At 60.6% G+C, this 13,025-nt stretch overlaps 1 protein-coding gene across 1 annotated transcript in view; it reads left to right on the top strand.

The window, feature by feature from the left end:
• The window catches only part of LASP1 (LIM and SH3 protein 1), a 39,948-nt gene extending 27,328 nt beyond the window's left edge, over positions 1-12,620 (top strand). Inside the window, exons 5-7 of the mRNA XM_062175473.1 lie at positions 7,267-7,429; positions 7,656-7,756; positions 9,918-12,620. Of these exons, the coding sequence (XP_062031457.1) occupies positions 7,267-7,429; positions 7,656-7,756; positions 9,918-10,091 (438 nt within the window). The 3' untranslated portion in view covers positions 10,092-12,620. The remainder of the gene's footprint in view (positions 1-7,266; positions 7,430-7,655; positions 7,757-9,917) is intronic.
• The last annotated feature ends 405 nt before the right edge of the window (positions 12,621-13,025 follow it).

The following is a 13,025-nucleotide window of genomic DNA, read 5'->3' as shown; positions in this document are numbered from 1 at the left end:
CAAGCAGCGGCTTAACCTACTGTGCCACATGCTATTCTGCATACTAGAGTTTCTTTATGGTTTTACTTACGTCTCTCTGTTACTGATGAAGTTTTCAGTGTTAGAGAGAGAGAGAGAGAGAGAGAGAGAGGGCCTAGCTGCTAAGTTGATTGTGGCATTCAGAGCCTGCCTTCCCTAGCTGGCCGTGACGTGGAACCACGCGGGGAGTCACGTGTGCAGCCAGACTTCTGTTTTCCCTCTACAGTCAGGAAGCAGGGCTTCCAGAAAACGGAACATCAGGAACACCAGGCCGTGGAGCTTTGGGTGGACCCTACCCTTGTCACGCCAGGACTTGGGCCGGCTGGGGTTGGGGGGGGGGCAGGGTTGGGGGGATCCTGACATCGGGGCTCCCGAGCCTCCACACGCTTGGCCCCTGTGGGCACATCTAGAGCGTGGCCTTGCTCTGTAGAGGCCCAGGGCCGTGCACAGGCTGAGCTGCCACCCATACGTCCCGGCTGTGGCCACCCCCACTGGGGGCTCCTGGGAGATCAGAACAATACTGAGCCTGGTGCAGGGCTGAGCCAGGCTCTTGGAGTTTAGAGCAGCTTGCTTTGCCTCTTGGGTGTGCTAACACCCCCTCACGTGCCTATTTGCTTAGCAAACCATGAAGTCAGCCAGCAAAAGCCAGGACACCACTTCCTCATTCTTTGGGGAGAGCCAGGACAGGAAGTTGAGGGCATGGAAATTTTGTCCAGGTGAGGGGGCAGGAGGGAGCTGTGACTTCATTTTTCTGAGCCCGTTTGTCCCTCCTACTGCCTTTCCTGAGCCTGTATGGCTGGTGGCCTCCTCTCCAAGTTGAGGTGACCTTTTGAGTGTGAAAGGGGGTGCTGTGGACAGCAGATTTGAACTGGGACCAGGGACATACCTTTTATATATATGATTTTATATATATGATTTATTTATTTATTTGAAAGGCAAAGAGAGAGGAGAAAGAGAGACAGATCTTCCACCTGCTGGCTGGTTCACTCACCAAATAGCCGGAATGGCCAGGGCTCAGCCGGGTGCCAGGAGCTTCATCCATGTCTCCCACGTAGATGCAGGGGCCCAAGCACCTGGCCCATCTTTGGATGCTTTTCCAGGCACGTTAGCAGGGAGCTGGATCGGAAGTGGAGCAGCTGGGACTTGAACTGGTGCCCATGTGGGATGCCAGCACTGCAGGTGGCAGCTTTAACCTTCTGCGCTCCAGCGCCCGCCCCCAGGGACACACTTGAGCGTGTGGCCCCCTGCTCCACACCTGTCCTGGAGAGGGCCTGTCTTGCTGCGACGTTGTCCTTGTGTTTCCAGCCTCAGCTGTTCGTAAGCAAGGAAAGCTCTGCCCCGGACGTCGCTCACTCTGGGCCCTTCCTCCTCTTCTGCGAGATGGAGCTTACAAGCTGCTCGTTGTCAGGGCCCAGGGAGAGATGGGAGCGCAGGGAAGAGCGTGCGTGTGGCAAGAGTGTTCTCACTGAGGGTGCACGCCGGGTGGGGGAGCAGGTGTCTGCTGTGTCCGGGCTGCCGCTGCTCTGGCCGCCCGGGTCAGCGCGCCCTCACTTTACATACAGTTGTCCCTGTGAGCGGCTTTTCAGGGAGGTAGATGAGCTCCAGCTGCTTGTGCAAAGACAACGTGTCCGCACTGGCTTTCAGCCTAGGGTTTCCTTGGGCTCCTGGAGCTGGGCCAGGCCTTGGGGCTGGCTGGGAGCAGGTGGCACCGTGAGGTACAGATGAAGAAACAGGCCCAGAGGGGAAAAGGTCTCTTCAAGGTCACGGGAGTAGGCGAGGGGCTGCTGATGCCCCAGGAGTGGGGTGGGGCTGCAGGTGGGGGCTGCACTAAGGAGGGATGCGACCCTGCCTTGCCTTGGCCACCCCGAGCCCTTGGTGTCCAAGAGGAGCCCAGCCCCAGACATGTCCCACCGTGGACCCCCTGTCGTCATCACTAATGCAGCTACAGCGACACCCAGGAGGGGCCCCCAGCATTAGGGACACCTGTCCCTGCAGAGCGCCAGCTGGCATCGTCTGGGCCCCATGCACACCTCCAGCTGCCACTGCCCCTGCACTCCCGGCCCAGGTCACCGTCTTCAGCCAAGGGCTTTTTGCATCAATAGGAAGCAAATGAGGGACGCTCACCTTCCGCACCCCTATGACAAAAGTCGCCAGAGCAGCTGCACTGGGAGCCTGTCCCTTTCCCTATCACCCTCCCCCCACCCGTGGGCACAGGGTCCGTGAGGGAGCAGGCCCTGCTGGGTTTGCCCTGTGGCCAGGGCCGCCTGGGACCCTGCGGGAACAGGCCCAGGCTGTGTTGCCCTTTGGCTACGGGTCCCTGCTTGGGTGGGAGGGGAGGGAGAGAACGGAAGAGCTGGTTCAAACCCATCCCGTGTGGGCGGTGGCTGTCTCCAGGGTGACCTGGCCTTGGCCGCTGCCCTGCCGGTTCTCCCAGCCCAGGCCGCTGGGAGCAGTCCGTGGGCAGCCGGCAGAGGCAGTGCCGGCGCCACGCTTGCCAGTTGGCTGCAGCGCCGTGCCCTGCCTGGCCCAGAGCTGACTCACCCTGCGTGCACGGCAGATGCCCGGGGAAGTGGATGGCCAGCAGGACTGCTGAGGCCGGGGCAGCAGGGCACGGGGTCTTGGGTTCCTGTCTGCAACAGGAAGAGCAGGCTTTGCCCTGCCTCTCCTTCTTCCCCCACCTCCACCCATTTCCCAGGAAAATACAGGGCAGGGTCCTGGTGGACAGGAAGCAAGAAGCAGCCTCTGGTCAGGTGCCCATGGCCAGCTCGGGCTGGGCCTGGCTCCTCTCTTGGTCGTACTCCTGGTGTCCTGCTTTCTCTGTCCCCTGGGCGGTGGGGGAGTGCTGCACCTGTCACTCTCTGACCCATTTCCTCCCCGCTCCCAGGCCAGCCCAACACTCACAGAGCACTGGGACCCAGGCCACAGCCCCCTCCCCACCTGGGCTATTCCAGGTGGAGTCTGGGGATCACAGGTGCGGGTTCGGGTCTGGTTCTCCTTCACAGACTTTGAAATTCATATTTTGTGTGTGAGGTTGATGATGTCCATTCTGGATCTGTAAAGTGATACTTCTGCAACATTTATAAAATGTACATAATTGGGAAGATTGAGCTAAAATTTTTAACATTTTATTGATTTGAAAGGCAGAACTGGCTCCCTCCCCAGACAGCCGGCAACAGCCAGGTAGCTGAGCCATCTCCTGCTACCTGCAGTGAGCAGGAAAGGAGAGCAGGGCCAGGGTTCAAACCCAGGCACAGGATGTGGGCATCCCAAGTGGCAGCTTAACCGCCATGGCAAATGCCCAGTCTTGCGCTAAAAAATTGTCGAAGCAATGGGATCTGCCGCGAACTCTTCTGGCAAGCGCAGCTCAGGAGGCTTCCCGGAAAAGCCAGGCAGTCAATACTGCACGAGCCACAACAACCAGAGCTGTGCTGATCCGAAGCCAGAAGCCAAGAGCTTCCTTTGGGTTTCCCACATGGGTGCAGGGGCCCAAGCACTTTGGCTGTCTTCTACTGCTTTCCCAGGCCGTAAATCGGAAGTGGAGCAGCCAGTTTCCATATGGGATGCCAGCGTGGCAGATGGCGGCTTTACCTGCTATGCCACAGTGCTGGCCCCAGCACAGCCCACTGAAATGTCAAGTTCAGAGAAATCTCATATGTCAAGAAATATTATTTCTCTTGTAGTCCTGCCCCTTCCTTGCACCTAAGTATTTAAGAGTGTGAAGCCATTCTCAGCTCACGGGCTGTAAGCAGGCAGGCAGGAGCTGGACACGGCCCATGGACTGAGCTTGCCACCTCCTGCTGTAGGCCGCTGGCTCCCGGGCTTGCACCTGCTCCGGCTTACTTGGGAAGCTTCTGTACGGTGCTCATTCTCAGGAGCAGCTGTTTGGCACAGGGGTTAAGCTGCTGCCCGCATCCCATGTCAGAGTGCCTCCTGGTTTGAGTCCTGGCTCAACTTCTTTTTCTTTTTTCTTTTTTTAAGTATTACTTATTTATTTGAGAGGCAGGGTTTTGCAGAGGGAGAGACAGACAGAGAGAGACAGAGACAGAGATACAGGAGAGATCTTCCCTCTGCTGGTTCACGCCCCAAATGGCTGCAACGACTGGGACAAGGTAAGGCTGAAGCCAGAAGCCTAGAGCTTCATCTGGGTCTCCTGTGCAGGGGGCAGGGGCCCAAGCCCTTGAGTCATCTCTGCTTCTTTCCCAGGTGCATTAGCAGGGAGCTGGATCAGAAATAGAGGAGCTGGGATCTGAACCTGTGCCCATCCAGGATGGCTGCATTGCATGCAGAGGCTTTAACCCATTACACCACAGCGCCCATCCCCACCTCCAGCTGTTTCTGATCCAGCCGCCTGCTAAGGCACACCCTGGGAGGTAGCAGGTGGTGACTCAAATCCCTGGGTTCCTGCCACGTCCATGGAAGACCCAGATTGAGCTCCAGGTTCCTGGCTTTGGGCTGTCTCAGCCCTGGCTGTTGGAGGCATTTGAGGATGGAGCCAGTGAGTGGGAGTGCTCTTTCTGTCTCTCTGCCTTCCAAATAAAATGAAATAAATAGAAGTGCAGATTCCAGAACCCCAGCCCTGGTTTTGTCGACTCTCCGGAAGGCCCTGGGACCTGCATTGTAGCCAGCAGCTCAGGTGCATGGGAGTCAGGCCCTCTGTTCCGTTGCCGGCCCCCACCCTCCAGGAGCCTGCATGCTGTAACCAAACGGCCCAACCCTAGGTATATTAGCCTGCGGATTCAGCCTGGGAGCCAGAGCCAGGGGCCCGAGGAAGAGGGGCTGAGATGGACCTTGGGCGATGAGAGAGGGCGCTGCCCCAGGTTCTGTGCGGTCCTGCACTCTTCCCACCCTTCGGCTGGATGACCTCGGGCAGATTCTCTAGCAGCTCTGGTCCTCAGGGTTAGGATAGCGCCCGCCCCAGCGGGCTGAGTAAGCGGATAGGCGGGAAGTGAGTCAGCGGGACAGTGACACAGTGTCACCATCTGCCTGGCTCAGTGGTCCTCAGTCTGGCGGGGGCTGGCTCTGCCCCACTAAACAGGCCCAGTGTTGGGGCAGCAAAGCGTTGTGAGGCCATGTGACCAACGTGGCTGGAAGTCAGGGCGTCTGGTTTCCACCTCAGCTGGGCCATCCAGGCTGCCCTTGTTGGCCTTGCCCAAGGACTTGGGCCATCTCCTACTGCTTTCCCAGGCCATACCAGGGAGCTGGATCAGAAGTGGAGCAGCTGGAACCGGCGCCCATATGGGATGCCGGCACTGCAGGTGGTGGCTTTACCTGCTGTGCCACAGCGGCAGCCCCTGGCTTTGCCCTTTCTGTTCTTTTTTTTTTTTTTAAATTTTTGACAGGCAGAGTGGACAGTGAGAGAGAGAGAGAGGGAGAGAGAGAAAGGTCTTCCTTTGCCGTTGGTTCACCCTCCAATGGCTGCCGCGGCCGGCACACCGCGCTGATCCGATGGCAGGAGCCAGGTGCTTCTCCTGGTCTCCCATGGGGTGCAAGGCCCAAGCACTTGGGCCATCCTCCACTGCACTCCCAGGCCACAGCAGAGAGCTGGCCTGGAAGAGGGGCAACCGGGACAGGATCAGTGCCCCGACCGGGACTAGAACCTGGTGTGCCGGCGCCGCAAGGCGGAGGATTAGCCTAGTGAGCCGCAGTGCCGGCCCATCCTTCAAATCTTAGCACCAAGGTCACCCACAGAGAATCCAGAAAGGCTGCCTGTGGCCGTGGGTACAGAAGCAGGCTTCCCTCTGGCTGCCGACCACCCTGGCTGCCGCAGGAGGGAGGGCTCAGCCCCGGGTGTCCACAGGCGCACGCCAGCGCCGTCACCACCTGCGGTTCCTGGTTTTGCTTGCAGGTACACCCAGGACAGGTCTTCCAGCCCCCTCAGAGGAGCAGGGGAGGCCGGGAGTCAGGCTCTTGTCCTCCTTTGTCCCCTGTTAGGCCAGATGCTGGGCCTGGGCCAGCCTGGGTGTGGTTGGCGGAGCTGGTCCTGAGCGTGAGGTCTGGAACCCTGGGCGCCCTGGGTGCTGAGTGGCTGCAGGGAGGGAGACCACGGGCAGCCGGTGTGGGCTCGGCCTCCCCGGGCGCCGGGGCTGTGTGTCATTCCTCAGAGGTCAGCTCTCGGGCTGGGGTCCGGGAGGCCTTTGCACAATCCCAGAAGGCCATGCGGCTGGCACTGGGAGCAGGAAAGGGTGGCTTCGGAAACCCGCCACAGAGCGTGGATGAGGGAGGGGCACTGGGGCCAGCTGGGAAAGCGCCAAGGCCTCTGCGGTGGCTTCCCTTGGGGCTGGACTGGAGGAAGGCGGTGGATGAGGGACAGTGGATTCCAGAGGGTGCAACTGGGGCACGGACATCCCCCCCCCCCCCGCTCCCCGTGGACCCTGTGGTTTCTCTGGTGTTTGGGGTGGGTGCTTCCTGTGGCTGGCCCTGCTCAGGCCCATCATAGCGCCCCAGAGGGCTCCTGCCCTCCTGACCTCGGTGGCCGATGCTGGCAGCCTCGAGCCAAGCTCAAGTCTCAGTCCCAGGCCTCAAACAAGGCGAGGCCCAGCTCAGGACTCCTGGGCGCCAGGGATAGAAGTGGGGGTCTCTGCAGCCAGTAGTGCACGTGGGGCGCAGTCTGGATTGAGGGGTCAGAGCCCCCCACACCCGCCAGGGGCTCTGGGCCTCTGCGGAGATGTGGAACATGGTGAGCAGAGGAGCTCCCTCTGAGACCGTGGCCTGCCCTGGGGCCGTGGGGGGCTGGTGTTTCTTGTCCCCACTGGCTGAGGTCCTCAGAGCGTGTCTGTGGGCCCCAAAAGCTGCGTGGTCTCAGCAGCTTGCTTGGCGTGTCACTGCCTCAGTTTCCTTCCTGTGTGCCATCCAGAGACGACCGGGTAAACTGAGTCCGTGACGTAGAGCTCCTGGCATAGAGCCCGGCCTGTTGTCAAGGTGGTAAACGGGCTGTGCTGTTGCTGGCGTTGACCAGGGAGGGGGTGGGGCAGCCACCGGTGGGTACAAAGCACAGCACGCACTTGGCTCAAGCCCTCAATCACCCAGCCCTCGTATTCTGCATCAACACTGACGTCCCATTTTACAGACGTGGGAACTGAGGCTTGGCAAGATCCAGTTGCTGGTCTGAGCACACACGCTGGTGCTGTCTGCTTGGATCCCAGCGGGGGGTCTCTGCCGGCTGCCATCCTGGGACTTGGAGTGGCACCGGGAGGGGATTGCTTGCTTTGCGAGGGGATCCTTCACCCAGCTGATAAATAACCCTCGCAGATAAAATACCACGAGGAGTTTGAGAAGAGCCGCATGGGCCCCAGCGGGGGCGAGGGCGCGGAGCCCGAGCGCCGGGACTCCCAGGACACCAGCAGCTACCGACGGCCTCCGGAGCAGCAGCAGCAGCCGCCGCAGCCACACCACATCCCAACCAGCACCCCTGGTGAGCCCGCCAAGGACCTGGGGCCGGGCTGGCTGTGGGCTGGGGAGGAGGTGGAGAGAAGCCCCCAGTACACGCGCATACATTCACAACACAGCCCCTGTGTGGAATCCCTGACACCAATGTGCAGTAGAGCCCCTTGAGAATGGGGTGGAGTGAGGTGGGGGATGGGGGCTCTGAGAGGGGCTGGGGGGGCAGGTGGCTGAGCCCTGTCCCCTGCCCCTTCCAGCCTACCAGCAGCCGCAGCCGCAGCAGGTGGCCCAGTCCTACGGCTACAAGGAGCCTGCAGCCCCGGTCTCCGCCCAGCGAGGCGCCCCAGGCGGGGGTGGGGTGAGTAGCCCTTGCCTGAAGAGAGAGACCCTGCTGGTGGGAGGTCCCAGGTCAGAGTTCTGAGGAGCCCAACAGCTGTGGGGACTCAGGCTTCACCTGACCTTTGACCCGGCCCTTGTTGTCTGAGCCAGTGGTAGGATTTGGCCTCCTGCCCTTGGAGAGGGGGTGGGGAATGGGCAAGACAATCACTCCTGGCCTGCCCCTCCCCTTTTCCTTAAAGGCAGAGTGACAGAGAAAGATCTTCTATCTCCTGGTTCACTTCCCAAATATGTGCAACAGCCAGGGCTGGGCCAGGCTGAAGTGAGGAGCCTGAACTCCATCTGGGGGCCCAAGGACTCGGGCCATCATTTGCTGCTTCTCAGGCCATCAGCAGGGGGCTGCATCAGAAGCAGAACAGCTGGGACTCGAACCGGCACCCATAAGGGATGCTGGCGTTGCAAGCAGCAGCTTCCCCCACTGATGGTTTCTAACCCTCGAGCCCCCTACTTCCCTTCAGAGCCCCTTTTCCTGCTCTCTGCTTGCCACCTCTGCGACCCTCCCTGGACTGGAGCTCCGTGCAGGCAAGGTCACGTCCCAGGGGCTCATCTTGCTTGGGCCAGGCCCACAGCGAGCGTGCTGTGCCCAGCGGGCAGGGGGCAGTCTGGCCCCCTCTGGGCGCATTGGAGCCTCCTGAGCTGACTTCCTGGGAAGGCCCGGCTCCTCCGTGCTGGGTGCCCGGGAATTCCAAGCTGTTCTTGGAGGAGTGGGAGACAGGGACTTAGAGAAGTGGCCTACAGCTCTCTGCTGTGGCCCGGGAGTACAGTGGAGGATGGCCCAAGTGCTTGGGCCCTGCACCCCGTGGGAGACCAGGAGAAGCACCTGGCTCCTGGCTTCGGATCAGTGTGATGCGCCGGCCGCAGCGCGGCAGCCATTGGAGGGTGAACCAAGGGCAAAGGAAAACCTTTCTCTCTGTCTCTTTCTCACTGTCCACTCTGCCTGTCAAAAAAAAAAAAAAAAGAAGTGGCCTGAGATGTGTGGCCAGCTGGAGCTTGTACTTGGGACAGACGGGGAATGTGGCCCTGTTCGGGGGCTCAGGACAAAGGTGTCATCTGAAACAGCAAGTTCCAGGTGGACCCTGGGATGCTCACTTAGCCTGACCTGATTCTGAGGGATTGGAAGACCACCTTCCTGTCCTCTTGGGTCTTATATTCGAGTAAGAAAGCAATAAATACATGGGCTATCAGCTAGGGCCAGGTAACGGCCTGTGCTGTGAAGACGGCAGGGTGAGGGGTAGAGAGCAGTGGAGGCAGACATCTGATCACAGTCCTCAGGAGTGAATGGAGCAGGGAGATCAGCAGGTGCAAAGGCCCTGAGGCACGAGTGTTCTAGGAAGAGTTCACGGACCCTCAGGAAGGTGGAGGTGACCAGACGGGGAAGACGACAGGTCAGATTGTGCAGGAATTGTAAGGCCCAGGAAGGCCTCTGTGACCGCCCACCCACGCACTGTGATGGGTTCCACTTCGGCTTGTAACGGTTACTGTGGCGGCTGTGCCGAGCAGAGGCGGTCGGAGGTTAAGGGGGAGGAACGGGATGCAGCCATGGGAAGCGTCCCCCGCAAGGCAGAGGCACAGGTGGTCATGAGAGAGATGGGGGTCACTTCCTGGGGGCTTCCTTACTGCTTGGGGCTGTGGATTCCTAACCATGTCCCGTGGAGCCCCCAGACCTGTCCGTGTCAAGGGCAGTGGAGGCTGGGGAGTTAGGGTGTGGTCCCCTCCCAGACCACTGTGCTCGCTGGGTGTGGCCGCGATCTGGGCCTGAAGCAGGACATGGGGTGGGGGGTGGAAGCAGAACCTGAGAGATGCCCCCTGTAGGTTTCCCAAGGTTCGTCTCCCCGGGAAATTTGGCCTTTGCCTTGAACCTGGGAGTGCAGCCAGGCTCACCATGGCTTCAAAAAGCAGACATTGATGCTTTGAACACAAATGATAGAGAGCAGGGCGTGGCGTGTTTTAACACCATCCCAGCGTCACATCCGTGGAAGCCTGCTCCTCTCCTGTTCCGCAGTTGTCACCCCAGTCCCTGTCCCACATCTGGCCCTGAACAGCTGCCCCGGTGACAGTGCTGGGAGGACCGCGGCCCAGGCCCTGGCTGACTGTGTCCCCCCCCCATGTCCCCGCCCCCGCAGAAGCGGTACCGCGCCGTGTACGACTACAGTGCCGCCGATGAGGATGAGGTGTCCTTCCAGGACGGGGACACCATTGTGAACGTGCAGCAGATCGATGACGGCTGGATGTACGGCACGGTGGAGCGCACCGGGGACACGGGCATGCTGCCCGCCAACTACGTGGAGGCCATCTGAGCCCCCGCGCCCCGCCCCCTCTGTCTGCAGCGCATTCCACGGCATCCATCCGTCCCGGGGCGTGGCCCGTCCACCCTGCAGTGTCCCTGTTAGCATCCTCGACAGCTCGTGTGCCCCACCCTCCTCCAGCTTCTTCAGCCAGCTGAAGCCTCCTGCCACATGCGCGGGCTCCCTCCTCGGCAGGTCTTCCCCTTGACCCATGTCTTGGTTTTTCTCTCTGGATGGAGCAGGCCTGGAGGAGATCTCTTGGCTCCCGGGCCTTGCCTGCCTCTCTCCTGCCCTCTCCGACCCTCCTGCCCTGCCCCTCACACCCCCAAACATTCCAGGGAGCCCCTGACCCAGGCCCCACCAGGGCGTGGCTCCCTTGCATTGTCTAGAGTGGGAGTCCACTTCCATGGTGCCCACCCTGGGGCTGGGGCTCCGCCCTGTGCAGGGCCCAAGGCGGTGGGCTCTACCTCTCTGTCTCAAGGAGGGGGCTGCCGGCCCACTGAGGGTTCTCCCTCACCACCCTCCCCCTCCTCCAGGGCAACAGCAAAGGGAGTGGGGTGCTCACTTGGGGTGAGCCCACACCCCCCAACATGTGTTCCTTTTGGCCACGTAGACCCGGGGTGAGCAGAGAGCTCCCACGGGCAGCGCCGCTGGGGCCTTTCCCTATGTTTAGGGGCGGCCGCAGGAGGGAGGGCTGCAGGGTGTTCTGTCCGTATTCCCACCCCTGATCTTGGGACCCTCACTGCCTCCCTGGAGGCTGGGTCCTGCAGGTAGGGAAAGGACCCCCTGGGGGTCCTGTGGCCTGCACCCCAGCCCCAGCCCCCAGGTTCTGGGTGAGGTGGGTGGCTCCTCCCTGCTGGAGGGAGGCGGTCTCAGGGCCTTCCTGGCCGCCCCTCCCCAGCCCAGTGCCTCATGGACTTGGAGCTGGGCCAGGCCACCGGGACCCTCCATGTGCCCAAGGCTGCCTGTGTCTGTGCCCAGTGTAGGGGAGCGTCAGTACGTGTCCGCAGTGGGTGCCCAGGGCCCCCTCCCCCGATCCCCAGCTCCAAGCCCACCGTGGGAGGGGAGAGACATTGCTAACGGTTTCCTGGAGTGGAAATTCCTGCTCTGCTCCCCTCTCTGAACGGAGGGAGCTGCCCTGCCTACTCCGGAGCGGAGCGGCCCGGCTGCGGAGCGCTGGGCAGACTCAAGGGCGGGGCGTTGCGTTGCCCTAGCTCGTTCCCAGCCTGTTGTCTCCCCCATCTCTGTGTCCTCCCCCTCACTTACACAGAACCCCCTGGAAGCAGGGGCAGGATTCCAGGGCTACAGAACTGGAAGCCCGGACGCTGGGGGTGAGGACGGGAAAGACGGTGCTATCTCCACGTCCCCTCCGACTCGCGGGGGGCGGGGCAGCCCTCGCCTGGCCTGATTCATCTCTGGGCTTTCTCGTCGCCCCTCCAGACACCCCCCTCCCCATGTCACCTTGAGTCTCACAGGCCACACGGCTGCCCGCCCTGCAGCTGAAGGCCGGGCGTCTTCTCGGGACTTGGTTTGGGAACATTTGCCCAAGGAAATGACTGGGTGAGGAGCCCTGCCCCCAACAATCCTCTCTGCCCCCCCCTCCCCCGGTGAGGCAGGTGGGTGTCAGGTTGGCTCTTGGGGGTTGGGGATGAGAGAGCACTGATCCAGTCCATTTCCTCTTGATCTCAAAGCACAATGGATTTGGGGACCAAAGGACAAGGGCACCCCCTGTTGGAGGACTTGCGGGCAGGAGGGGGCCCCCCTGGGAGCAAGCAGCCGCCTGTTTTCATTCAGCTCAATTTTTCTTCCAAAGCAAGGCAGGCCCGCCACTGGAATCTTGTGCCAGCCCCTCCCATCCTAAACGTAGGGGACACCTTACACGCCCCCAGAGCGAGGAGAGGAGGGACTGTCACTGGTGCTGAGGGGCCCAGGGGCTGCCAGGAGTCCATGTCCCTTCCCAAAACCCCCCGGGCTGGGGCTGAGCCCCTGGTTTTCTGGTGGCCTTCGCAGAGGTCTTTTAGCCAGTAGCCCCAGGACAAAAAAACACGCGTCAAAGCTAGAATGTGAATTCAACTTTGTGGACCAATAATAAAATACAAACAGCCCCACGGCGAGTGAGAGCGTGAGAAATGTGAATTCTCTCAACACTGCTTCCTGCCCCCTCCCACCCCTTCAGGTACCCCAGGGAAAACTCTTGCTTCATTTCTGCCTCCCCCCCCCCCACATATGCACTTTGGGGCCTTTTTTATAGCTGGAAAAAAAAGCAAAATGAAATAGCACCCCCAAACCTGTATTTAAAGGACACCGAGGTGGTGGCCGTGTGGCACTCGCCCTGTCCCGACGTTTCATCCGTGTGTGTGACGCCACCACTCATCTTTTTATATGGGGTTGTTGTCTTCCTGCGTCTGTTTCGGTCCCCTCGCTCGTGGGCTTGTGCTCGGGATCAAATCTCTCTGGCCTGTTAGGATTCTGAACGTTTGACTTGAACCACAAGTGAATCTTTCTCCTGGTGATTCAAATAAAAGTCTAATTTTTACCTGCGGACTTGGTTGCCTCCTTGGCTGTGGGCTACTGTGGGTGGGTGTGCACATGCGCGTGCGTGTGTCCAACCTGGGTGTTTGGGGCGTGGGCTTGCTGCCTTCCTGGGGGAGGAGGGCCAGTCCAGAGACCAGGAGGCAGATGCGGGCCTTGGCACCTGCCTGCTCCTTCCTTCTTTCCTTATTTCTTACCTCCTTGAAAGGCAAAGCAACAGAGCTTCCATCCGCTGGTTCACTTCCCAAATGCTCACAACCGCCAGGGCTCAGCCAGACCCAAGCCAGGAGTCCTGAACTCCGTCTGTGTCTCCCATGTGGGTGGCAAGGATCCAAGCACTTGAGCCATCATCTGGCAGGTGTGAAACCAGCACACAGGCGTCCCAAGGGGGGGCCAAGCCCCCTGTATCATAAC

This window comes from Lepus europaeus, chromosome 18 (assembly GCF_033115175.1).
Source record: "Lepus europaeus isolate LE1 chromosome 18, mLepTim1.pri, whole genome shotgun sequence".
NCBI lineage: Eukaryota > Metazoa > Chordata > Mammalia > Lagomorpha > Leporidae > Lepus > Lepus europaeus.
Note: the sequence above shows the minus strand (reverse complement) of the source record. Positions and strands in the feature narration are given on the sequence as shown.